Source organism: Lepus europaeus, chromosome 3 (genome assembly GCF_033115175.1).
Source record: "Lepus europaeus isolate LE1 chromosome 3, mLepTim1.pri, whole genome shotgun sequence".
In the NCBI taxonomy this organism is placed as follows: domain Eukaryota; kingdom Metazoa; phylum Chordata; class Mammalia; order Lagomorpha; family Leporidae; genus Lepus; species Lepus europaeus.
In genome coordinates, this window is record NC_084829.1 from 168,673,609 (window position 1) to 168,699,135 (window position 25,527).

General features: G+C 42.4%; 1 protein-coding gene across 3 annotated transcripts; it reads right to left on the bottom strand.

Annotated features, from left to right (window-relative positions):
- Window positions 1–1,946: 1,946 nt before the first annotated feature.
- Window positions 1,947–25,524, bottom strand: DYNLT2 (dynein light chain Tctex-type 2). Of its 3 annotated transcripts, XM_062187041.1 has the most exons (4): window positions 25,395–25,524; window positions 11,425–11,631; window positions 4,858–5,016; window positions 1,947–2,057 (listed from the first exon to the last, which is right to left on the bottom strand). In XM_062187041.1, the coding sequence occupies exons 1-4, from the start codon at window positions 25,500–25,502 to the stop codon at window positions 1,947–1,949; spliced, it is 585 nt and encodes a 194-aa protein (XP_062043025.1). In that variant the 5' UTR covers window positions 25,503–25,524. The 3 variants fall into 3 exon arrangements, 1 of the variants encoding a protein (XP_062043025.1); XR_009865534.1 differs by lacking the exons at window positions 1,947–2,057; window positions 4,858–5,016; window positions 11,425–11,631 and adding an exon at window positions 19,431–23,207 and having other exon boundaries at window positions 25,395–25,486; XR_009865535.1 differs by lacking the exons at window positions 1,947–2,057; window positions 4,858–5,016; window positions 11,425–11,631 and adding an exon at window positions 19,431–19,785 and having other exon boundaries at window positions 25,395–25,482.
- Window positions 25,525–25,527: the final 3 nt, after the last annotated feature.

A 25,527-nucleotide genomic window follows, 5' to 3' on the forward strand; every position in this document is an offset into this window, starting at 1 on the left:
TCTTGCCAAGGTTTCATACACATCCTTCACATGGCTTTTCCGGTTTTGACTATAACTAGGAAAGTCGCGTAGATAACCACAGACACTGCTGCTTGCCTCCCGAGCATATCCTTAGCTTCCTTGCTAGAGGTGTCCCAGTGACACATCATCTCCACTCTTCCCACTTGACCGGGTGCTTCATGGAGGGTGGGCTCCTGTCCCACCCCAAAGCAGTGGATTGTTGCTGGTCTGGTCATGGGAAAATGATTAATGTACAAAGTTGACAGATAGACCCAGAAGACTGCAGGGAGGGTGGGAAGAAAGAGAGACCCTGGATTCTCAGCTAAATGCCTGATAAATAAGTTTCCTCCTTTCTCTAAACAATTACATTGCCCTTGCCTGACTGGGTCAGAAGTTTGACACAGCAGCTTAAGTCAACACATGGATGACAGGACCCTGTATCTGAGCTTTTGGTTCAAGTCCCCAGTCATTCTGCTTCTGAACAAGCTTCTCACTAATGTGCACTTTGGGAAGCTGCAGGTGGTGGCTCAAGTTCATGGGTCCCTACCCTGCAGGTGGGAGACCTGGATGAAGTTCTGGGCACCCAGCTATGGCTTGGCCTGGACTTAGCTGTGGCAGGCATTTGGGGAGTGAACCAGTGGTTGAAGAATCTCTCTCTTGGCCGGTGCTGCAGCTCAATAGGCTAATCCTCTGCCTGCAGCACCAGCACACCGGGTTCTAGTCCCGGTCAGGGCGCCGGATTCTGTCCCGGTTGCCCCTCTTCCAGGCCAGCTCTCTGCTGTGGCCCAGGAGGGCAGTGGAGGATGGCCCAAGTGCTTGGGCCCTGCAACTGCATGGGAGACCAGGAGAAGCACCTGGCTCCTGGCTTCGGATCAGCGCGGTGCACCGGCCACAGCAGCCATTGGAGGGTGAACCAACGGTAAAGGAAGACCTTTCTCTCTGTCTCTCTCTCACTGTCCACTCTGCCTGTCAAAAAAAAAAAAAAAAAAAAAAACTCTCTCTTGTCTGTTTCCTGTCTTGCTGCCTTTCAAATATAATAAAAATAAATAAAAATTTCAGAAAAGAGCCTAACAAATAGGAAGAACACACATTTGAAAGCAATTTGATTGGTTAGGGAGGATATTAGGGAAATAGAAAATATATTAATGTCTGTCAAACTTGATAATTGTTTTTAAAAGAATAAATACAAAGTATTTAAAAAGTCATACAAAATACATCTGCCTTTAGAAGTTTTACAAAAAAAAATCTTGTTTTTTATTTTTTGACAGGCAGAGTGGATAGTGAGAGAGAGAGACAGAGAGAAAGGTCTTCCTTTTTGCCGTTGGTTCACTCTCCAATGGCCGCTGTGGCCGGCGCATCTCGCTGATCCAAAGCCAGGAGCCAGATGCTTCTCCTGGTCTCCCATGCGGGTGCAGGGCCCAAGGACTTGGGCCATCCTCCACTGCACTCCCGGGCCATAGCAGAGAGCTGGCCTGGAAGAGGGGCAACCGGGATAGAATCCGGCACCCCGACCGGGACTAGAACCCAGTGTGCCGGCGCCACAAGGCGGAGGATTAGCCTGTTAAGCCACAGCGCCAGCACAAAAAAAAATCTTAAAATCTACTTAATTTGATACTTTACAAGGTTGTATCTTAATTTCCTGCAGCAAATTCTAATTTTCATAAATCTAAAAAGAATATCTCTAAATTATTATTCACTATAAGAATTCATAAATACACACACCTCATATTACTTTTGCATAACACAATGTTAATGAATACAACTGTAAATGTAAAAATCTAGTTTTATTTGTTTGTTGTTACAAGAATTCTATTAAAAACTCAATCGTAGATAACAATGTAGCTAATCAAAGCTACCATGAAGTTCACAATCTATATATGTCATTTATCTTTTTTTCATTTATTTTTGAGAAGTTGGAACGTAAACCCTTTAGTATGGGAATCAAGCTATTCACAATAAAGAGCAAATACCAACGCCAGTGCTACATAAGATTCCGTTTCATGCTTCGCTTCAACCCAGCTGTCCCATGCAACGTCCCAGATCCATCTGCTTGCAATCTATGAGGGAAATGAGAGAAATTTTTAAAAGACCAACTTTAGATTGAACAAGTGGTTGTCAAATCTACACTAGTTTGGATGTTTAAACCAGGAGACTTTGTATCATATGAAGTCATATTTAGGAAGTACTCTGTCCAGTCTTCCCTTTCATGAGAAGAGTGATGCTGCATGGACCAACACTCTCATTTGTGTAGAGGCTGGTATTCATCTACCAGGGGTACCACCTTAGCTGAGTGTGTGCAGGGGCAGGGCCGGGGCAGAGGCCTCTGTACTGCCGTCCAGCACTCCTGCATAAATACCACTCTGCTACATTACAGTCCATGCTAAGAAATTCTCCTGGGGCTGGCACTGTGGCATAGTGGGTAAAGCTACCCCCTGCAGTTTCGGCATCCCATAAGGGCGCTGGTTTGAGTCCCGGCAGCTCCACTTCCCATCCAGCTCTCTACTATGGCCTGGGAAGGCAGTGGAAGATGGCTCAGGTCCATGGGCCCCTGAACCGCATGGGAGACGCGGAAGAGACTTTTGGCTCCTGGCTTCAGATTGGCACAGCTCTGGCCATTGCTGCCAACTATGGGGTGAACCAGTGGATGGAAGACTCTCTCTCTCTCTCTCTCTCTCTCTCTCTCTCTCTCTCTCCCCCCTTCTCCCTCTCTCTCTCCCCCTCTCTCCCTCTCTCTCTCTACCTTTCCTTCTCTCTCTGTGTAACTCTGACTTTCAAATAAATAAATAAATATTTTTAAAAAAGAAATTCTTCTTTCTACTCTTCAAATATTTCAAATAAAAGTCTGTCCTGAAATGAAGCAATGGCATTGGTTATACAGGAGGCTGTTACAGAAAATCCTAACTCCTTTGTTCCACTAGAGAGGCACACACAATATGACCTCAGCCTGACTGTGTGGACCTAACATGGCCCATATTTATTTATTCTTTGTGGTTTCTATCAAGAGGTTGACCCTGTCCCCCCACCCTCTGAATAGGAGTTGGCCTTGATTTGTTGGCCAACAGAGTGTGATACTATGCAGTTTGCTAGCCAGGTCTTCAGAGGTCTCGCAGCGTCTGCTGGACCCCCGGAAGCCCACTCTGCGCTGGAGGATGATGGCTTATGGGTAGGAGAATTCTGGTGCCCTAGCCAGCAGCCAGCAACAGCTCTCAGATGTGTGAGGAGACCAATGTGGACCTGTGGGCCCAGAGGTCACCAGGGGACAGCAGACAGACCCAGCAGCTGATCCAGAGGGATCTGGCCCATAAAGAGGTACGCAAATAAATGGCTGTCATTCCAAGCTGCTAAGCTCTGCGGTGGTTTGATGTGAAGCAGTATTACTCCACTCCACTCTCCTCTAGCTAAATACAGCCAACTGCCCTTGTGATTAATCCAGCACACCAAGTGCCCCCCTGCCTTTTGATCTTCACACTCAAAGCTAACTCTTCTTGGAATGTTCTCTCTCATGTTTCATGCCACTGGTTCCTGCTGTCATTCGAGTGGTACCCAAGTAACCACTCATGTAACACCCTTATATCATCCTACCTTAACTTCCTTTCTAGAGCACTTAGCTCCATCCAGAATTGTCCTGTTGTGTAGGTGTGTGTGTTGAGGGTGGCAGCTCCGCCTTTGTCTTGTGATCAATGTCTTGCCTGACCCCCCCCCCCCCCCACTCCAGTCTCCCTCCCCATGCTTCAGTATGTAGTTCCCTCCTGCTGCAGGCCTCCGGAATGTTCCAAACAGCAGGGTCTCTCCAGCCCTCAATATTCACTGTCAATTCCCTAATACCAACACAGCCTCGTGGAGTTATCTTTGTATTTACAAATAGTGTTAATAACCTTACTGCGGCCGGCGCCGCGGCTCACTAGGCTAATCCTCCGCCTTGTGGCGCCGGCACACCGGGTTCTAGTCCCGGTCGGGGTGCCGGTTCTGTCCCGGTTGCCCCTCTTCCAGGCCAGCTCTCTGCTGTGACCAGGGAGTGCAGTGGAGGATGGCCCAAGTGCTTGGGCCCTGCACCCCATGGGAGACCAGGATAGGCACCTGGCTCCTGCCATCGGATCAGCGCGCTGACCGCCGTGGCCATTGGAGGGTGAACCAACAGCAAAGGAAGACCTTTCTCTCTGTCTCTCTCTCTCACTGTCGACTCTGCCTGTCAAAAAATTTAAAAAAAATAAATTAATTTAAAAAAATAAATAACCTTACTGCTTACTGAGAGCTCTGTGCTGGTGAATCTGTTGAGGAATTCAGTACAGATAACTTCACTTAATCTGGGAAGCAGGTGTTATCACCACCATTTTGTAGAGGAAGCCACTATGCCAAGGCCTCAGCCATGCAGGCTGCTGCCTCGACTTACTCCTGGGCAAGCTGAAGCACATGCGGGCTGTTCCCATGACCCCTGAGCTGTGCTGCAGGATGCCCGTGGCTGGAGTGGATGCTCCTTCAGAGTCACAGTCCACATTCTTTGTACTTTCCACAGGATTCTGCCACCTAGACAAAAGTGTCTGTCCCCTTTCTCTCTGAAATTTACTGGTTAATTAATTAACTTTAATGACATTAAATTGTCCAAGCTGGCATGACCAAAGCACAGGGTAACTATGCAATTTAATAAATGATCAACAGTAAAATGCAACTTCTCCTGTATTGCTTTTCTAATAGTTTAGAGTGAAATGAAATATATTTACAAAATGGTCCTTCCATTGGAGAGGACCCTCAGAGTACTGAAGCACCCTGGAGTCACCACGATAAATATTAAACCACTGGAGGGTGGGGGTGGGGGGTAGATACCTCAGGGTTCCAACTGATGGATCAGTGAGTACTTACGTTTATTGCTTGACCAGTCTTTTGAATAAATAATACTTTTATAATGAACTTATAACGGTGGAACCCAAATTCTTTGACTGCTAACAATATGCGGTCTGCCAATTCAAGTGACAGATGAGAGAAGACTTTATCATCATATTTGACATCTTTAAGACTTTCCTTTAAAAAACAGGTTAAGGAAAATATTATAATTTTCAAATTAAATATTTTCAATGTAAAAATACAAGTAGAAACATATATCTAAGTAATACACTATTTTAAAAGTTAAAAATATATATATTCCTAACAAAGTATTGATAAATAAATATTATCTTCCCAGTTTACACTTCAATGATAATTTTCTTAAAGATTTATTTATTTATTTGAAAGTCAGACTTGCACACAGAGAGAGGAGAGGCAGAGAGAGAGAGGTCAGTCTTCCATCCACTGGTTCACTCCCCAATTTGGCTGCAATGGCCAGAGCTATGCCGATCTGAAGCCAGGAGCCAGGAACTTCCACATGGGTGCACGGGCCCAAGGACTTGGCCCATCTTCTACTGCTTTCCTAGGACATAGCTGAGAGCTGGATGGGAAGTGGAGCAGCCGGAACTCGAACCGCGTACATATGGGCAGACGGCAACTGTACTCGCTGTGCCACAGCGCTAGCCCCAATGATGATTTTTTAAAAAATCTGTTTTATTAGTGCTGGCACTATGGCATGGCGGGTTAAGCTGCCACTTGCAATGCCAGCATTCCATGTCAGACTGTTAGTTTAAGTCCCAATTGCTCTGCTTCCTATCCAGTTTCCTGCTAATGTCTGGGAAGGCCGCAGAAGATGACTCAAGTACCTTGGCCCCAGCCATCCAAGTGGGAAGCCAGTACGTGGTTCCTGGCTAATGGTTCTGGCCAGGCCCAGCCCTGGCTGTTGCAGCCACTTGGGGAGTGAACCAGCACTTGGAAGATCTCTCTATCTCTGTGTGTCTCTCTCAGATGGTATGCCTTTCAAATAGTAAACAGATCTTTTAAAAATCTGTTTTGTTTTTTGAAATCGTGTTTCATTGCTCTTCCTTACCAACACTAGGCTGTAGTTTTATTTCACCAGACCACTCTTGTTAACCTGTTGTTAGGGATACACAGGGGAATTTCAAAAGAAGGCTTCTGGAAATTCTTAGGCGAAGACATTTTTTAAAAATGCATAGGCCTGCACCAGGTCCCTGCTGTCTTCCTCGGCTTCCTCAGGCCAACCCCTACTGCTTCTTGACCCTCTTGCCACCACTCCTCACTCTGCTGCATTTTCCTTTGGCCTCCAGGGAAATGCAAAGAAAATCAGAGGTAGCTAACTGTACTTCCTAATGAATTCGTGTGTAGCCTGGAGGCATGACAGGCCATGCTCTGGGCCAATCTCACGTGCACCAGCAGTTCCCACTGCTCAGTCCTACCAACGGCATGCGGGTCCCAACAGCTTGTTTCTGGACTGCAGAACAAAAGAAACTTTCATTTCGTTTATTTAAAATACTTGGCTTGGTCTTGGCGCCTTTCAGAAACTTACGTATCTGAAACGGAGTCAGCAGCAGGATTTGCGCTGGGACTCTGGCGGTGGCTCAGCCTTCCCCCTGTCAGCTGCTCCCCCTGTCAGCTTCTCCACCTGTCAGCTGCTCCACACTCCTCTGAAACCAAGCGCCATCTTTCCTCAGAGCAAACTCAACTCACTGCTGTCTATCTGGGAACATCTCCAACCACCTGTGGGCCTCACATTGACCCTCAGAGCCCTGGGATGCTGCTCCTGCTTGGATTGGCAACTTTGTTCCCCTAGTTTCTTAAAAAGACAGCAAAATTGGGCTTTACCTTTGTTTATCTTTGGCTAATTATCACATCCACTTTACTTATTCATGTTAATTTTTAACAACTTTCAGCACAGGAAAGGGTAATTGTTCCCCAAGTACATTATTTTAAGAACTGTGAGGCCGGCGCCATGGCTCAACAGGCTAATCCTCCGCCTTGCGGCGCCGGCACACCAGGTTCTAGTCCTGGTCGGGGTGCCGGATTCTGTCCCAGTTGCCCCTCTTCCAGGCCAGCTCTCTGCTATGGCCCGGGAGTGCAGTGGAGGATGGCCCAAGTCCTTGGGCCCTGCACCCCATGGGAGACCAGGAGAAGCACCTGGCTCCTGGCTTCGGATCAGTGCGGTGCGCCGGCCACAGCGTGCTGGCCATGGCGGCCATTGGAGGGTGAACCAACGGCAAAAAGGAAGACCTTTCTCTCTGTCTCTCTCTCTCTCACTGTCCACTCTGCCTGTCAAAAAAATAAATAAAAATTAAAATTAAAAAAATAAAAAAAATTTAAAAAAAGAACTGTGAGGCCTGGGGTGGGCATTGGTGCAGTGGTTAAGACACACACGGGCCATACTGGAGTGCTGGAGTTTGAGTCCTTCCGATTTCAGGGTCCTGCTAACGTGCCCTGGGAGGCAGCAGATGATGGCACAACTAATGATCTCTGGCCTCCACATGGGAGACCTGGACTGAGTTCCTGACTCACAGCTTCACCTGGTTGCAGTCCCAGCTATTGCAGCCATTTGAGAAATGAATCAGCAAATGGGAGATAGCCTGCTTGCTTGCTTTATTTCTTCTCTCTCTCTCTCTCTCTCTCTCTCTCTCTCTCTCTCTCTCTCTCTCTCTCTCCCTCCCTCCCTCCTATTCCCCAACTCTCAAATAAAAAGACAAACAGAAAGAACTCTGAGGACTGGCTAGAAGAAAAAGCCATACATCCAGAGGGTTATCGGAGCGACTTCCATCTTCCCCCAATCCCTCTCTTCTCAGTCCCTCCACCTGGGAGGTCCCAGTGTTCTGAAACTGCCCCCTGCTCTTTCTATCTTGGGTCTGTGGCCTCTCGGCCTCACCCACACAGCGGGCCACTCACACTTGCCTTGACTCTGACTTTTTCAGGAATGTGGTTGCCCAGAGTCTTGTGAGAAGACACGGTAGTTTGAAGTTAAAATGAGTGGGTAAGGGAGCGTTCTTCCACGTTCTCCACGCAGAGGGACTGTATTCCTCCCCCGTCCTCCTTGCCCCTGCTCCCATCCACCCCTCCGGTATGCCCAAGAGAATCCAGGCCTTCTCTACCTAAAACCCCAATTTTAATAGATACTGAGCACGTACTGTGGGAAGATGCCCCCAAGCTCTGTCGATGCTTCCTGCTTCCACTTCTGCTACTTCTACACTCCGTGCTCCTTCAGACCGAACAGAGAACCCTGGTCATCCACCTCCGGATCCCACGAGCTATTCCAGCCCCATCATTCTCAGTGCAGGTCTGTACGGTGTTATACTTTCAACACTATTTGAAATCCCACCATAGTCAATACATTTGAATTCAGCCCCTGCGGTAAGGCCGAGTGAGAGACACACCAAAAACATACTTTTTACATCACAAATGCTGCTTGTTAGAGTTTAGATCAGAGCAGCAGGTAGTGATTATTGTATTAAGCTGAACTGCATTTATTTTCTGAAACCATGAGCCGTATCTTTGCCAAATATCATCTGGCAATGATTAATTCAGTTAGAAATGTATCTATGGAAGGTGGTATACAGGATCAAAGTATGCCACCCTAAAACACCCACTTGCGCATTGATCATTTTGAGTTAAAGGCTCTCAAAAATCAGCAGATGCTTTCCTTTCATTCCTGAAACCAACAGGTAAAACTCCTACGTGAAAGTGATCTCTGTGCCAGGAAGATGGGGAGTGGAGACTATGGAGGGAAATGAATAAACATTGCTAAACTAACTCTCATATTTTTTTAAAAATTTAATTTATTTGAAAGGCAGAGCAACAGAGAGGGAGAAACGAGAGAAACGTACCACCCACTGGTTCACTCTCCAGTGGCTGCAACAGCCAGGGCTGGGCCAGGCTGAGGCTAGAAGCTGGGAACTCCATCCTTGTCTCTCACAGATGGCAGGGCCTGAGCACTCGGGCCATTATCTGCTGCCTTTGCTGACACGTTTAGAGGAAACTCGACTGGGATTCAAATGGGCACCCGTTATGGCCCGCAGACACCATAATTCTCCCAGGTGACCACATCACCTCATAAAAGGAGGTGGTGGGAGGTGCTCACTCCGCCTGAGACAGGACAAGAGAAAACGCTGAGGATGTCCCCTCTCTCTACTTCCCTGCCCCCACCCCTTCTCTTTTGGGCCCATTCTTACGATGTCACGTTGTCACCTTCTGAATAAACGTTATCAGTTTGAGCACCTTATGTGTGCCTGTGCTTAAAAGGCAAGACCTGGGTTAAAATCAGACCCCACGTCTCCCGCATCACCGAGCTTGCACTGCGTGCCACCTCAGCATACTCCGGGACAGGAATGTGCACCAACACAAGGTCTCAACTTCTCTCAGGTGTGGGTGGCTGCAGCCAGGTCTCCCACATTCTCTGGCCTAAAGTTTTGGGGTGCACACTCTGTTTTGTGCTTTATTGCAATTACTTTCATAAAGAATGCAAACATAGTCATCTCTCTTGCCCCAGCCACGCTCCTCCCACCAGTACCTAACTGACACTTCCCTGAGAGTGATGCCAATCAAAATCCCAAATACCCAATCCTGAATGTCATAAACCCAAATGTTGAAACCCTTAATGCCTAAAGCTTCTAAAAATAAGCCCCCAGAAAGAATCCCCCAAAATTAAAAGTCCTAATGTTGAAATCTGAAAATTCTAGAATTTCTGTTCATTTATGTATCAAAGATTGGAAAAAACGCAGAGCACTTTATAAATGCTTATTCGATGATTTGGTGGACTTGGCAGAAGATTGATTTCAGATGGTTCCCCAAACCACAATGCGGTATTTGGATTTATATGTGACCAGGATTCCTTTAATTTATTAATATCTATTTATTTATTGACAGAGACACCCCCAAATGTGCGCAGCCTCAGGCATAGCAGAGGTCTGGGCACTCAGTCCAGGTCTCCCATGGGGGTGAGGGGAACTGAGAACATGCTGGCCCTAGAAAGCTGGCAAGGGGTCAGGAGAATCACCTGTTGGCGCCTGTCTGAGGAGCATCTGGACAGAGCTACACATCTCTTCTATCAGGCTGATGTGACTGGAGTGATGTGTGCACAGGCTCTGTTTCACCTTAGCTATCTGAAGTAACCTTGTATAATCCTTTGTTCTTTATATATATGTTCCTTAACTGTTTCCAGAAATGTCCTTAAAACTCATCAGTAGCCTTTTGTTGTTGTGAAAGATTTACTTATTAATTTGAAAGGCAGAATTACAGAGAGTGAAGAGAGAAAGAGAGCTATTCATTAGTTCACTCCTCAAACGGCTGCAATAGCTAGGGCTGTGCCAGGTCAGAGCCAGGAGCTGGGAGCCAGGAGTTTCTTCCAGGTCTCCCACATGTTAGCAGGGCCCCAGGCACTTGGGCCATGTTCTGCTCCTTTCCCAGGTGCATTAGCAGGGAGCTGGATCGAAAGTGGTGCAGCTGGGACTTGAACTGGCACCCATACGGTATGCTGGTGTTGCAGGCGGCAGCATTACCAGCTACACCACAATGCTGGCCCTTGGGATGAGGGCGCCTTAAGTGGAGAGTTAACTGCTAGGCCAAAGGCCCACTGCATGACTAAAGTTTCTAACCGTGGGGGCCGTCATCATGGCATAGAGAGTAAAGCTGCCACCTGTGATGCCAGCACCCCATGTGGGTGTCGGTTTGTGTCCCAGCTGTTCCATTTCCAATCCAGCTTCCTGCTTCCTAATGGACTGGAAAAAGCAGAGGAAGATCCAAGGATTTGGGTCCCTGCCACCCACGTGGGAGACCCAGATGAAGCTCCTGGCTCCTGGCCTAGTGTTGGCCATTGCAGTCATCTGGGAATGAACCAGAAGATGGAAGATCTCTCTCGCCCTCTCTCTGCAGCTGTGACTTTCAAAATAAATCTTAAAAAAAAAGGTTTCTAAAAGTGAATCTTAAGATGTGGCCAATAAAATGTGTTTATTTCCATAAATCCTAATGCATTTGGTAGAAAATTAAGAAAGAGTGACTTGGCCATGTGACATGTCAACAATGAAAACTTCAGGTTTATAGCTACATAATTTGGGGCCGGCTTTGTGGTGCGGCCGGTTAAGCCTCTGCCTGCATTGCCAACATCCCATATGGGTCCTGATTCAAGTTAAGGCTGCTCCAATTCTGATCTAGCTGTGGGCTAATGCACCTGGGAAAGCAGCAGAAGATGGCCCAAGCTGAGACATCCATTTTCTGTGGCCGTAGACATTAGTGCAGATTGTTGGGCCTTTAGGCTTGGACTGGGGCTTATTGCAGTGACTGCCCTGGTCCTCAGGCGCCTGGACTCAGACTGTGTTACACACATTTTCCAGCTTGCAGACAGTGGGGTGTGGGGCCTCTCAGCCTCTACAGTTGCATGAATCAATTCCTGTAATAAAATTTCTTATATATCTTATTAGGCTGTTATTCTGGAGAATCTTATTGCTTCTTTTTTTCTTTTTTTTTTTCTTTTCTTTTCTTTTTCTTTTTTTTGACAGGCAGAGTGGACAGTGAGAGAAAGAGACAGAGAGAAAGGTCCTTATTGCTTCTTTTATATATAGCTCAACCTACCTTTAATATCTGCTGGACTTTAGTTTCTACTGAATGAGCTTGGAATTTCTTCAATGGCTCCATTCTATATGAATTAGCAAACTTTAATTTTGCCAGGGCACTCTTCCATTCTTTACCTATATCAACAATTGAGTCATCAAATGGAGGTTCCACATACTGAACATCATGAAAAGATTCTCTCAGTCTCTCTTTTAAGATCTGTGCATACTGAAGGGGAGAAGGCAGAGAGAGAAAGAAGATATTTTTAAGTTGTAAAATTCAATTTCATATTAAAGATATAGTTACAGTGGGGCAGGGCTGATGCAAACAAAAAGCTCAGAAATCTGTTATAAGGAACTTCTATGATAATGTAGTCACTAAATTCTTTTTTATGGCTAATATCCCATGGTGTCTATATACCATATTTTCTTTATTCAGTCATTGGTTGGTGGATATGAGTTGATTCCACATCTTAGCTGTTGTGAATTGAGCTACAATAAACAAGGGGGTACAGATCACTCTTTCATATGCTGATTTCATTCCCCTTGGGTAAATTCCTAGGAGTGGGATGGCTGGGTCATATGGCAGATCTATTTTCAGCTTTCGAAGGTATCTCCATACTGTCTTCCACAATGGCTACACCAGTTTACATTCCCACAAACAGTGGATTAGGGTGCCTTTTTTGCCACATCCTCGCCAGCATTTGTCATTTGTTGATTTCTGTATGAAAGCTATTCTAACTGGGGTGAAGTGGAAACTTACTGTGGTTTTGATTTGCATTTCCCTGATAGCTAGTGATTCTGAGCACTTTTTCATGTATCTCTTAGTCATTTGATTTTTCTCTTTTTTGAAAATGCCTGTTCAAGTCCTTTGCCCATTTCTTAACTGGGCTGTTTGTTTTGTTGTTGTTGAGTTTCTTGAGCTCTTTATAGATTCTGGATATTAATCCTTTACCAGTGCAAAATTCGCAAATATTTTCTCCTATTCTGTCAGGTGCCTCTTCACTTTACTAAGTGCTTCCTTTGAAGTGCAGAATCTTCTGAGCTTGATGTAATCCCATTTGTCTATTTTTGCTTTGATTGCCTGTGCTTCTGGGGTTTTTTTCCAAGAAGTCTTGCCAGTGTCTTCTAGAGTTTCCCCAATGTTCTCTAGTAATTTGATGGTATGAGATCATAGATTTAGACTCTTGATCCATTTGAATTAATTTTTATAAGAAGTGTAAGGTAGGAGTCTTGTTTCCTGCTTTGCACATGGAGGTCCAATTTTCCAAGCTCCATTTGTTGAAGAGATTGTCCCTTCTCCAGGGACCCATTTTTGTTTCTTTGTCAAAGATTAGCTGATTGTAGATGTGTGGATTGATTTCTGGAGTTTCCATTCTGTTCCAATTGGTCAAAGCCAGGAAGCAGAGCTTCATCCAGGTCTCCCATGTGTGTGACAGGGGCCCAAACACTTGGGCCATCTTTTACTGTTTTCCAAGGCATATTTGAAGAGAACTGGGCCAGCAGTGGCACGGCTAAGACTTGAACCAGGGGTCACATGGGATACTGGCTTCACAGGTGGTGGCTTAACCCACTGTACCACAATGCCAGCCCCATGTAGTTTTCTTTCTTTTTTTTTTTTTTTAGATTTATTTTTATATTTGAAAGTCAGAGATACAGAGAGCAAGAGATGGAGAAAGGCCTTCCATTCTCTGGTTCATACTTCCAGATGGCTGCAATGGCTAGGACTGGGCCAGGCCTAAGCCAGGAGCCAGAAGCTTCATCTGGGTCTCCTATGTGAGTGACAGGGGCCCGAACACCTGGGCCATCTTCCACTGCTTTCCCCAGGCTATTAGCAAGGAGTTGGTTTGGAAGTGGAGCCTCTGGGACAGAAATCAGTGCCCACAGGGGATGCGGGCATCGCAGGCAGTGGCTTTATCTGCAATGCCACAATGCTGGCCTGTTTTATTTAATGTTTGTATACTCTTGGTTTCAGGGTAACGCTGATCACACAGAATATTAGAAAGTATTCCCACTGCATCTGATTTCTGAAAGACATTGTAAAGAATTGGTATGATTTCTTCCTTAAATATTTGGTACAATGCACCAATAATCCCATCTTGGTCTGGTGCTTTCTGTTTTGTAAGGTTGTTGATGAAATTTGACTTTTAAAAATGAAATAGATCTATTAAAATTGTCTTGTGTGTTTTGGCAAACTGTCTTTCAAGGAATTGGTCCATTTCATCTGGGTTATCAAATGTATGGGCATAGAGTTGTTAATAATATTTTTTCAATATCCTTTTAAAAATCATCCTTCTGCTGTACATAAGATCTATAGTGATGTCCCCTCTTGCATTTCTAATTTTAATAAATTGCATCCTCTATGCTTTTTTTCAGCATGGTAAGAAGCTTATCAGTTTTATTGATTTTTTTTTTTTACTTTATTTTATTTTTGACAGGCAGAGTGGACAGTGAGAGAGAGAGACAGAGAGAAAGGTCTTCCTTTTGCCATTGGTTCACCCTCCAATGGCCACTGCGGCTGGCGCGCTGCGGCCGGCACACCGCGCTGATCCGAAGCCAGGAGCCAGGTGCTTCTCCCGGTCTCCCATGCGGGTGCAGGGCCCAAGCACTTGGGTCATCCTCCACTGCCTTCCCGGGCCATAGCAGAGAGCTGGCCTGGAAGAGGGGCAACCGGGACAGAATCTGGCACCCCGACCAGGACTAGAACCTGGTGTGCCGGTGCTGCACGCAGAGGATTAGCCTACTGAGCCGTGGCGCTGGCACAGGCATCTTAACAGGTGTTACAACCACAGGCTAAATGTCCTTTCCAAGAGTTCTTTGTCCCAAGAGTGTTGCTCAATCTCCCAGTATTCTGAGCTGTTCCAGTTATCTCTTATTGGTTTCTAGTGTAATTATATTGCTATTTGTGAACAAATATTGTATTATTTCTGTTCTTTAAGTTTGTTAAGATGTGCTTTTTAGCTTATTACATGATCTGTCATGGTGGGTGGTTCCTGTGAGCTTGAGAATGAATAATCAGATGTTGTTGCATGAAGTATGTGTCTATGTATGTCAATTATATTCAGTTGATTGATAGTGTTGTTGAATTCAAACAAGTCTATATCAATTTTCTGTCTATTTTTGACTATCCATTTAAGACTTTTGTTAAAGTCTTAAACTAAAATGGTAAACTGTTTCTATTTTAAGTTCCATCAGTTTTTGCCTCCTATATTTTGATGTTACATTGTTAGTTACTTATATGTTAGGAATTGCTGTATCTTCTCAGATAATTAGCCTATCATTGTGTAATGCCCTTCTCTCTGAAAACATTCCTTTCTTTGAGACCTGCTTTATATGAAATTAATAGCTATTCTCACTTTTATTAATATTAGCATGGTGTATCATTCTCTATCCATTTACTTTTTGATCCATTCTTTTTATTTTTAATTTGTTTATTTTAATGACACAGTTACGGAGAAGCAGAGGCAGAGGCAGTGGCAGAGAGAGAAAACCTTCCATCTGTTGGTTCACTCCCCCAAATAGCTGCAACAGGCAGAGCTGGGCCAATCCAAAGCCAGGAGCCAGGAGCTTCTTCCAAGTCTCCCACGCGGGTGCAGGGGCCCAAGGACTTGGGCCAACTTCTACTGCTTTCCCAGGCCATAGCAGAGAGCTGGATTGGAAGTGGAGCAGCTGGGACTCGAACCAGTGCCCATATGGGATGCCTGCTGTGCCACAGCACCGACCCCATTATCCATTCTTCTCTCAACAGACACCTAGGTTGACTGCATTTATTAGATATTGTGAATATTGTAAATTGAAATAAACTTGCAAGTGCAGGTGTGTCTTTGACACGATTTCATTTGTTTTTTAAAAATTATTTATTTATTTGAAAGGGGGGGAGAGAGAGAGAGAGAGAGAGAGCAAGTGAGTGAGCGAGAGTGAGCTGGGGCTAGGACAATGCAAAGCCTGGAGCCTGGAATTCAATCCAGGTTTCCCATGGGGTGGAGGGACCCAAGTATTTAACCTATCACCTTGTGTCCTAGGATGTGCATTAGTAGAATGGTGGATACTGATATGGGATGCAGGGATCCCAAAAGGCACCTTAACCACTGCACCAAACATCTGCCCCGATTTCATTTCCTTTGGATACGCACACACACACACACACACATATATATATAGTAGGCTTGCTCAATTATATCACAGTACTATTTCTAGTCTTTTGAGTAAGATCAATGAGGTTTTAAATAATGGCTATGCTAATTTACATTTCCATCAACATTTATGGGCACTTTCAGCTTACCTTTCTCTAGATCAACAACATTTGTCATTTTTTGACTTTTGGGTAATAGCCATTATAAATGGAGTGAGATAACATCTCATCATGGTTTTGATTTGCTTTTACCTAATAAGAAATGCTGAACATTTTTATATATTTTTTGCCATTTGTATAACTTCCTTTTCAGAAATGTCTAATGAAGTTATTTGACCATTTTAAATCAGATTGTCTTTTTTCTTTTTCTTTTTTTAAACTGGGTTTCTGTATATCCTGGATATTAGTCCCTTGCTGAATCAATAGTTCACAAATATGGTCTCCCATTCTGCAGGTCATCTCTTCAATCTGTTGGTTATGTCCTTTGTTGTACAGACTTTCTCAGTTTGAAGAAATCCCATTTGTCACTTTACACTTTTGTTGACTGTGCTTTTGAGGTCATATTCCAAACTGCTTTACCCATATGAATGTAATGAAGCATTTACATTATGTTTTCTTTCTGTAATTTCTTTTTGTAATTTCATAGTGTCAGGTGTTACATTTAAGTAATATGTGTATGTATAGAATTGGAGAGATACTTTCTTTTTTCTACATATGGATATCCATTTTTCTCAGTGTAATTCATTGAAGACATGTTCCTTTCTCCAATATATGTTCTTGCTGACTTTACCAAAAATCAATTGAATGTAAATACATGTATTTATTTCTGGGTTACCTATTCTGGTTTTATGCATGTACCATGTAATAATGGTTACTACAGCTTTGTAGTACATTTTTGAAGCCGGGTCTGATCATATTCCAGCTTTGTCCTTTCTGTTCAGTATTTCTGTGGCTCTTCAGTGTCTATAGTGGCTCCGTATAAATTTGAGTTGCTTTTCTATTTCTATGAAGAATGTCATTAGTATTTTTATGGGAATTGCATTAAAATTGTACATTGCTTTGGATAGTAATACATTTTAACAATATTGTTTCTTCCACTATATGAACATGGGGTATCTTTTCCTCTTTTATGTATATTCTTCAACTTCCTTCATCAGTGTTTTATAATTTTCATTGAAGAGTTAATTTACTTTCTTAAATTTATTCCTAGATTTTTTATATCTATTGAGAATGGGGTTGTTATCTCAGTAATTTCATTATTCATGTATTTTAAAAGCTGTTAGTTTCATATGTAGATTTTGAATCTTGCAATTTTTCTGAATTTTATCAGTCCTATATGTTTAGTGGAGCCTTTAGGCTTTTCTATGTATAAATTCAGGTTGTCTGCAAACAAGAATTTGACATCATATTTTCCTAGTTGAATGTCTTTGTTTTCTTCCTGTTGTTTTATATCTCTGGCTAAAACTTCTAATATTCTATTAAGATAATGAAAGCGAGCATTCTTGTCTTCCTCCTAACTTTGGATAAAATTATTTCAGCTTTTCCCCTCTCAGTTATGATGTTGGCAGTGGTTTTCTCATGTCTAAATTTTACTGGGTTGAGGTACATAACCTCTATGGCTGATGTTTGGAGAGTTTTTCTTTTTAAATCATGAAGACATATTGAATTTTATCAAATGCCTTTTTTGCATATACTGAGATGATTATATAGTTTCTGTCATTCATTTCATTGATATATTGTTTGTTTTGTTCATGTATGTTGAATCATTCTTGCATCACTGGGATAAATCCAACTTGATCAAGGTATATAACTTTTTATGTGATGCTGTGTTAGATTGTTTAGTACCTCATTTTTTGGGGAGAATTTTTCTCTTCATCATGAGTACTGATCTACAGATTTCTTTGTCACTGATGCCCTGTGTCTGGTTTTGGTATCATTGTGCTTGTCTCAAAGAGTATTTTTAGAAGTGTTCCCTCTATTTTAATTCTCTGGAATTGTTTGATAATAATTGATGCTAGTTATTATTTGACTGTCTAATATTTAGTAAAATTCAGTAGTAAGCCATTGGGTTCTGGCCTTTTCTATGCTGGGCTATTTATTATTATATCAATCTTATTACTTGTTATTAGTCTGTTCAAGTTTCCTATTTTCTCATATTGCCAGTTTACATCTTTCCAGAAATTTGTTATTCTAAATTTTCTAATTTGTTGCCATAAAGTTTTTCATAATAGTTTCCTAATTATCCTTTGTTTACTGTGGTATCAGTTGAATAGCCTCCTTTCCTACTTCTGATTTTTCCTTATTTGGGTTTTCCTAAATACTTCTCAAGGTTGTTTATCTTTTTAAAAAACCCTTCTTAATTTCATTGATTTTTGTATTATTTTCATATTATTGCACAACTTATAAATTTCAAATACACAAAAAATTAGTACCATTTACAGTATCTTTAGGTAAATTGCCTTTGAATGGGTGCTTCCGTTCTAGTGCTTGGAGGCCTACTGTGGAAAATGAAGACTGCTTGACTTGCATGGGGAGGCAGGGCCTGTGGCTGCACCACTGTCCTCCAAGTGGCGGAAGGGGCTCACAGCAGCTTCATATTCTCTTTAGACAGCATCAGGCACCACAGCTCTTGCAGCTTGGCTTTGACCCTGTGTGGTTCTGACATTTTGTTAGCTGGTATGGCTCAGGTTCACACTCTGTTAGAACTATTAATTCTGTTCATATTCATTTTTATTACAAATTATATAAAGGGGTGCTAGTGAGTATTTAGGTCCACATTCTATTTTAAGGCTGTATGTTCAGTTTCTGTAAATTGTCTGAGCCTGTGTTGGCTGTCATGTTGCATCGCTGGAGCTCGAAGATCAGCAATTTTTGTATTGTTTTATGTCTGTTTCATTTATTTCTGTTCTTTCTTACTTCCGTTCTACTAATTTTTGGTTTGTTCTTGCATTTCTGTGTCCTTGAGATGCATTATTAGATTGTTTATTTGAAATCTTTCTGTTCATGTAGGCAGTTATTGATAGAAATTTCCTAGTGCTCCTTTTGATAAAATCGGTAGGCTTTGTTGTGCTCTTTTCATTTTCACTTGTTTCAAGAAATTTTAAAATTTCCCTTTGATTTCTTCACTGACCCACTGATTGTTCAATCAAATGTTTTGTTTCCGTGTACTTGTATAATTTCTAAAGTCCCTCTTGTTTATTTCTAGTTTCATTCCATTGTGGTCAGAGAAGATACATGCTGTGATTGAATTATTTTGAATTTGCTGAGACTTGTTCTCTGGTCTACCATATGGTCCATCCTAGACAATGTTCTATGTGATTATGACAATAATGCATATTTTTCTGCTGTTGAATGAAATGTTCTGTAAATGTCTGTTAGGTCCAATTGATCAGCAGTAGAGTTTACTTTAATTGAAAAAATAATAATCCTTTTAAACCAAGGTGTTTTAACCAGAGCCATAGGCCAGGCTTAATCAGAGTTATAAGATAATTATTCACATATTAAAAATAAGTAGATAATCTTAACTCTTTTAAAACTCAGTTCTTCCTAAGCAATCTGAACTCAATAAAGACAGCATAAAACACATGAAACTCTCCCCATTACTAAATCCTTCTTCTTTAGGTCACTTACAAAAATAATGAAATTGTTGAATTAAAGAATTAGCATATGACATATCATTACTTAGAACAAGTTCAATACCTCAAGAAAAAGCCAGAGGTGGAGAATACAACAGGAGCTGAATAAAAGTTGAAGAGTTGCCAATTAAAAACAAACTGTAGAAAAAGAAAAAGAAAAAAACAAAACAAACAAACAAACAAACAAAAACCTACAGCCTGAAAAAGGGGTTGAATGAATTAAAGAAAAAAACAGATGTTGAAATTTTTATTTTTGGCAGCATTTTTTTATTTTTTATTTATTTTTAAAGTGGTTTTTCCAGTAATAATTTTTTAAAAAAATGTTAAGGTTTATTTATTTATTTGAAAGGCAGTTACAGAGAGGCAGAAGCAGAGAGAGAGAGAGAGGTCTTCCATCCACTGGTTGACTTCCCAGATGGCCGCAACAGCTGGAGCTGCATCGATCCAAAGCCAGGAGCTTCTTCTAGGTCTCCCATGTGGGTTCAGGGGCCCAAGGACTTGGGCCATCTTCCACTGCTTTCCCAGGCCATAGCAGAGAGCTGGATGTGAAGTGGGGCAGCCTGGACTTGAACTGGCATCTATTATGGGATGCTGGCACTGCAAATGGAGGCTTTACCTGCCACGCCACAGCGCCAGCCCCCAGATGTTGAAATTTAAAAGATTAGAACTTCTTATAAACTTTTTATTAGAAAGCCTTGTTACCTTGTTACTTTAATTTATCGGATCAAATTCTAGTTTCATGTTAGTGTAACTTTAATGTTAATGCTCAGTTTTTAGAAAACTGTAAACAATTTTCCTTCTAATCTCAGCCAACCTAACTGCACAAAAGAGTCATCTCCCACAAAGCTTCTACATCATTCTTATATTACTGTTCCTCTTTTCACTTACATACAACCAGTTATTTTACTTTAGGACAAATATTACTTGCTTTTCCCCCTACCAACACATCCCTCATGCCCCACAGAACTACATATTCTCATGCTTATAACTTCCTTTACATTTCTCTCTCCTTTACATATTGGTTTTCTTCACTTATATTTTGAAATAGTCCATTAGCATATCTAACTTAACAGAAAAACATTATGAAAGATATATAGAATTTTAACTGTAGCTACTTTAAGGTACTTTTCGAACTTTGGAGAAATTCAGTAGAAAACAGGTAAATGTTTTTATCTTGGTTTATACAATTATACTTTATAAAAGTGTGACAACCCAAGAAATCTTAGCAAATGCTTTAAGCTCAGAAGACAAAACATTTAGGCATAGATTCAACACTGTTTTAAGTAAGACACAGAAACCCAAAAATTTGCAAGAGAAGTTAGGCAAGAATGGCAAATTAATTTAAAAAAGGGAAATTATGGGGGCCAGTATTTTGGTTATAGTATATTTAACTATGAGCTTTCTTTGTTCATCTTTTGTCTGATCCATCTTCTGATGGAAAGTGGAACACTGAAATCCCCAACTACTATATTAGAGCCTATATATTTTTTTAGATCCAATAATATCCAACATTGACTACATACACATTTACAACTGGTATAATCTTTTGTTGAATTGATGCCTTTATCATTATACAGTGACCTTCTCTTTTTCTAGTTTGTGACTTAAAGTCTATTTCATTTGCTATAGTTATTCCTGTTTGCTTTAAAAAAAAAATTATTTATTTATTTCAGAGGTAGAGCCGCAGAGAGGGAAAGACAGAGAGAAAGGTCCTCCATCAATGTGAGAGGGAGGAGAAAGGGATGGAGCATGGGCAGGAGGGAAGGGGGGAGGAGTATCACTATGTTCCTAAATCTGCATATATGAAATACATGAAACTTGTATAACTTAGATAAAATTAAAAAAAAAAAATAACCCCTAGACCTGAAAAAGCCATGAAAAAAACTGAAAGAAAAAGATATTCCATCCGCTGATCCACTCCCAAATGGCTACAACCACCTGATTGAAGCCAGGAGCCAGGAGCTTCCCTGGGGTTGGGTCAGGCCAAAGTCAGGAGCCTGGAACTCCATTTGGATTTCCCATGTGGGTACAGGGTCTCAAGCATTTGGGCCATCTTCCACTGCTCTCCCTGGCACAGTAGCAGGGAGTTCAATGGCACATGGAACATCTAGACCTGGAATGGGCACTCATATAGAATGCTGTGCCACAGCAGCTCACCATTTCTTAAAATGAATTATGTGTTTGTACACTGCTGTTTTTCTTTGGTGGCTATTATGATTTTAAAGTTATCTGTTATATCAAGAATAGGGAAATAAAGTATTTTATTTTCATTCATTCATTTTTTGATGACTCTCCTTTCTTCAGGTAGATTGAAATTTCTGATCTATATTATTTCCCTTCTATTTAATGAACTTCTACCAACATTCATTGCAGGTCAGGTTTACTAGTAATTCTCTCAATTTTCATCTGAGTGTCTTCATGTCCCTACTCAAAGGATAATTTTTCCTGGTATGTAATCTACTTATGACTTGTATAATTTAAAAATGACATGCCTACATGTGTTTCTTGTTTTATTTTGGCACATTTCCTGCTCTGTGTCCTGATCTTCCTGGATCTGTGGGAATGGTGTCTGATATTAATTTTTGGAAAAATTCTGTCATTACCACTTAAACTATGTTATCTATCCCTTTCTTTATTCCCCTAATATTTCCATTAACAGCAATTTTCATCTTTTATAGTTTTTTGGATTTTTTTTCAGTCTTTCTTCTTGCTTTACAGTCTTGGCATTTTGTATTACTACCTCCTAAAGCTCAAAGGTTCCTTCCTCTAGTCTATCCAGTCTAGTAAGTTAAGCCTACCAAAATCATACTTCATTTATGTTAGTATTTTTTAGTTGTACTATTTCATCTTGTTCTTCCATTTTTCCTACATTGCTCATCTACTTTTGCATGTTATTTATTTTTATCAACTGTAGTCCTCAACAAAGTAATCAGCTTTAAGTATCATGATAATTATAATATTCCTGCCATATCTGGTTCTAATGCCTCAAAGGCCCCTGCTGAGAATCAAAGCCAGGAGCTGGGAACTCAATCCAAGATTCCCAAGTGGGATACAGGAACCTGATCACACCTGTACCATCACCATTTCCAGGGTGTGCATTAGCAGGAAGCTGGAGTGATTAACAGCTGGGTACTGAATCCAGGCGCTCTAATATCCTAGGTTGAAGACTTCTCGTTCAGTAAAGATGATGCCTCTGTGTTTTCTCTCTTGTGCTGTTTGGAGAAGAAATCTGATTCCTTTTTTTTTCTCTGTACGTAATTTTTTTTTCTAGTTGTCCTTTAGTTTTTAAATCACTGGCTTCAAGTATGTCTTGGCATAATTTTCTTCATGTTTCTTGAACTGGCTTACTGAGTTTCATTGATTTATACTTTATAGTTTCCAATAAATTTGGGAATTTTGTATCCACAGTTCTACTTCAAATATTGTCTGTCCCCTCCTCGTTTTTTCTCATTTGGTGGCTCAAATTACATTAGTCCACTTGAAGTTCTTCTACTGCTCAATGTCTCTATTTCCTCTAAGTCTCTGACCCCACTAATTTTTTCCTCTGCAGTGTTTAATCTGCTGTTAATTTCATTCAGTACATTTTCATCTCTGACATAGTAGTTTTCATCTACAGAAGTTCAATTTGGATTTAACATGCCCAGCCTTTTACAGTTTTAAATAAACTGAATGAAATCATAACTGCTTTGATTTGATGAAAACTGACACAGTAACTTTTACCATAACTACTTTAGTGTCCCTTTATGCTTTTTAAAAAAATATTTCTTTATTTATTTGAAAGTCAGAGTTACACAGAGAAAGGAGAGGCAGAGAGAGAGAGAGAGAGAGAGAGAGAGAGAGAGAGAAAGGTCTTCCATCCGATGGTTCACTCCCCAATTAGCTGCAATGGCCGGAGGTGCACCAATCTGAAGCCAGGAGCCAGGAGCTTCTTTGGGTCTCCCACGCAGGTGCAGGGGCCCAAGGACTTGGGCCATCCTCTACTGCTTTCCCAGGCCATAGAAGAGAACTGGATTGGAAGTGGAGCAGCCAGGTCTCGATCTGGTGCCAATATGGGATGCCGGTGCTTCAGACCAGGGCATTAATCCACTGTGCCATGTCGTGCCCCCCCCCAATACAATTCTACCATTATGTCATTTTTGGCCTGTTTTCACTGTTTCTTCTCATTTTATTTTCCTATTTGTAAGTTTTCAATATTTAACTGGAGAAGACACTAAGTATCTTACCTCCTTAAATGTTGCATATTTTTGTATTCCTAAAAATACTGAGCTTCCTCCTAGAACTTTAAAACAGTTTTAACTCTCTGGAGCCTTGTTTTTAAACTTTGATAGGCCAAACTTAAGAAACTTTTATATCTGAGCTACTTTTTTATGCCCACTACTTAGGTGGTACACTTCTAAGCATGCTAACCAAATCCACAAGCTATAACTGATCACTGCATATCAAATTAAGTTGCCTTGGCCCAAGTCAAATCCTAGATTTTTTTCACATAACCTAGAACACCTGCCTCCTCATTTTGAGCTTAGCTTAATTTTCAAGAGTAGTTCAGACATTTATTAGGCAGTAAATTTATATAAGTCACCCTCGTCTGTTTCCAGATATGTAATTTTTCTTCACTGCTGGTAAGCTGTTACTTCAAAATTAGTGCCAGGCAATTCAGCATAGCATTTATTTTTTATTTTTATTTGACAGGCAGAATTAGACAGTGAGAGAGAGAGACAGAGAGAAAGGTCTTCCTTTTTCTGTTGGTTACCCCTTAAATGGCTGCCGCCACGGCTGGCGCACTGCAGCCGGCGTGCTGTGCTGATCCGAAGCCAGGAGCCAGGTGCTTCCTCCTGGTCTCCCATGGGGTGCAGGGCCCAAGTACTTGGGCCATCCTCCACTGCACTCCCGGGCCATAGCAGAGAGCTGGACTGGAAGAGGAGCAACCGGGACAGAATCCGGCACCCCGACCGGGGCTAGAACCCCGGGTGCCGGTGCAGGTGCTGCAGGCGGAGGATTAGCCTAGTGAGCCGCGGCACCGGCCCAGCATAGCATTTGAAGCATGAATTTAACAGCTGATTTAGGTTTCCACCTCTGTACTGCTCTTCTTCTTAGCTATGTGAGCTTGGCCTGTTTAGTTTGTTTCTCCTCTGTGACACACAGACACCAAAGAGCCATTACAGCCTGAAATGCCGGTACAAGTTTTTTTGAGAACTCGTTACTTGGGAGCGGTCTTTGTCAGGGTCTTCAAAAACTGATGCTGTGCCTGTCCTCTTCATCCTATCAATTATGGGTTCCATGAGGTAAGAAACAGAAAAGTAGGCCAGGAGTTCAGGCTCACAGGTCCCGGTCTCAGCTCTATCACTGCAGTTTTGGATCCTTCGGCATAATAACTTTCTCCTTGAAGTCTCAATAAAAGATGGAATATTGAGTTTATTAAGAAAACGGTCACCTAGACAGTTACACCAATAAACCTGACCTTTTTCCATTAATATCAAATAAGTTTCTCATTTTCTTTTTCTGGGAAAATTGTATCTGTCATGGCCACTAAATGTACTAAAATTAGGTAGTTTTGTAAACAATTAAATACTAGGGTACTCATAAAATCTTGAAGCTCAGGCCGGCGCCGTGGCTTAACAGGCTAATCCTCCGCCTTGCGGCGCCGGCACACCGGGTTCTAGTCCCGGTCGGGGCACCGATCCTGTCCCGGTTGCCCCTCTTCCAGGCCAGCTCTCTGCTGTGGCCAGGGAGTGCAGTGGAGGATGGCCCAAGTGCTTGGGCCCTGCACCCCATGGGAGACCAGGATAAGCACCTGGCTCCTGCCATCGGAACAGTGCGGTGCGCCGGCCGCGGCAGCCATTGGAGGGTGCACCAACGGCAAAAAGGAAGACCTTTCTGTCTCTCTCTCACTATCCACTCTGCCTGTCAAAAAAAATAAATAAATAAATAAAAAAAGAAAAGAAAATCTTGAAGCTCAGTACTGAGAAGTACTGAAGATGACCTTTACCAGCTCAGGTAAGGCTCGACAGTCCTCACGAAACAAGCCAAAAAAAAAACCAAAACAAAACAAAAAACCCAAAGGCACTCAGGTCCGACGCTCAGCCTTCAGTCCCCAAACGGAAAAAGAAACCAAAGCAAAAGCAAGCGCCGCGCCCCGCCCCGGGGGCCTGAGGCCTCGGGCGGCCGAGCAGAAGCCGGGTTGAAAGGCTCGGGCAAAGCTCTCTCCCCCGGCGGCTTCGCACTCACTGCTTCCTTCTCGAACATGCTCGGCCTCCTCTCTTTCCTGGACGTCACAGGCGACTGATGAGGGGCCTGGCTCGGCGCCGGCTTCCCGCTTCGCTCTCGCTTCTCCATCTTGCTTCGCTTCCTCAAGACGTCC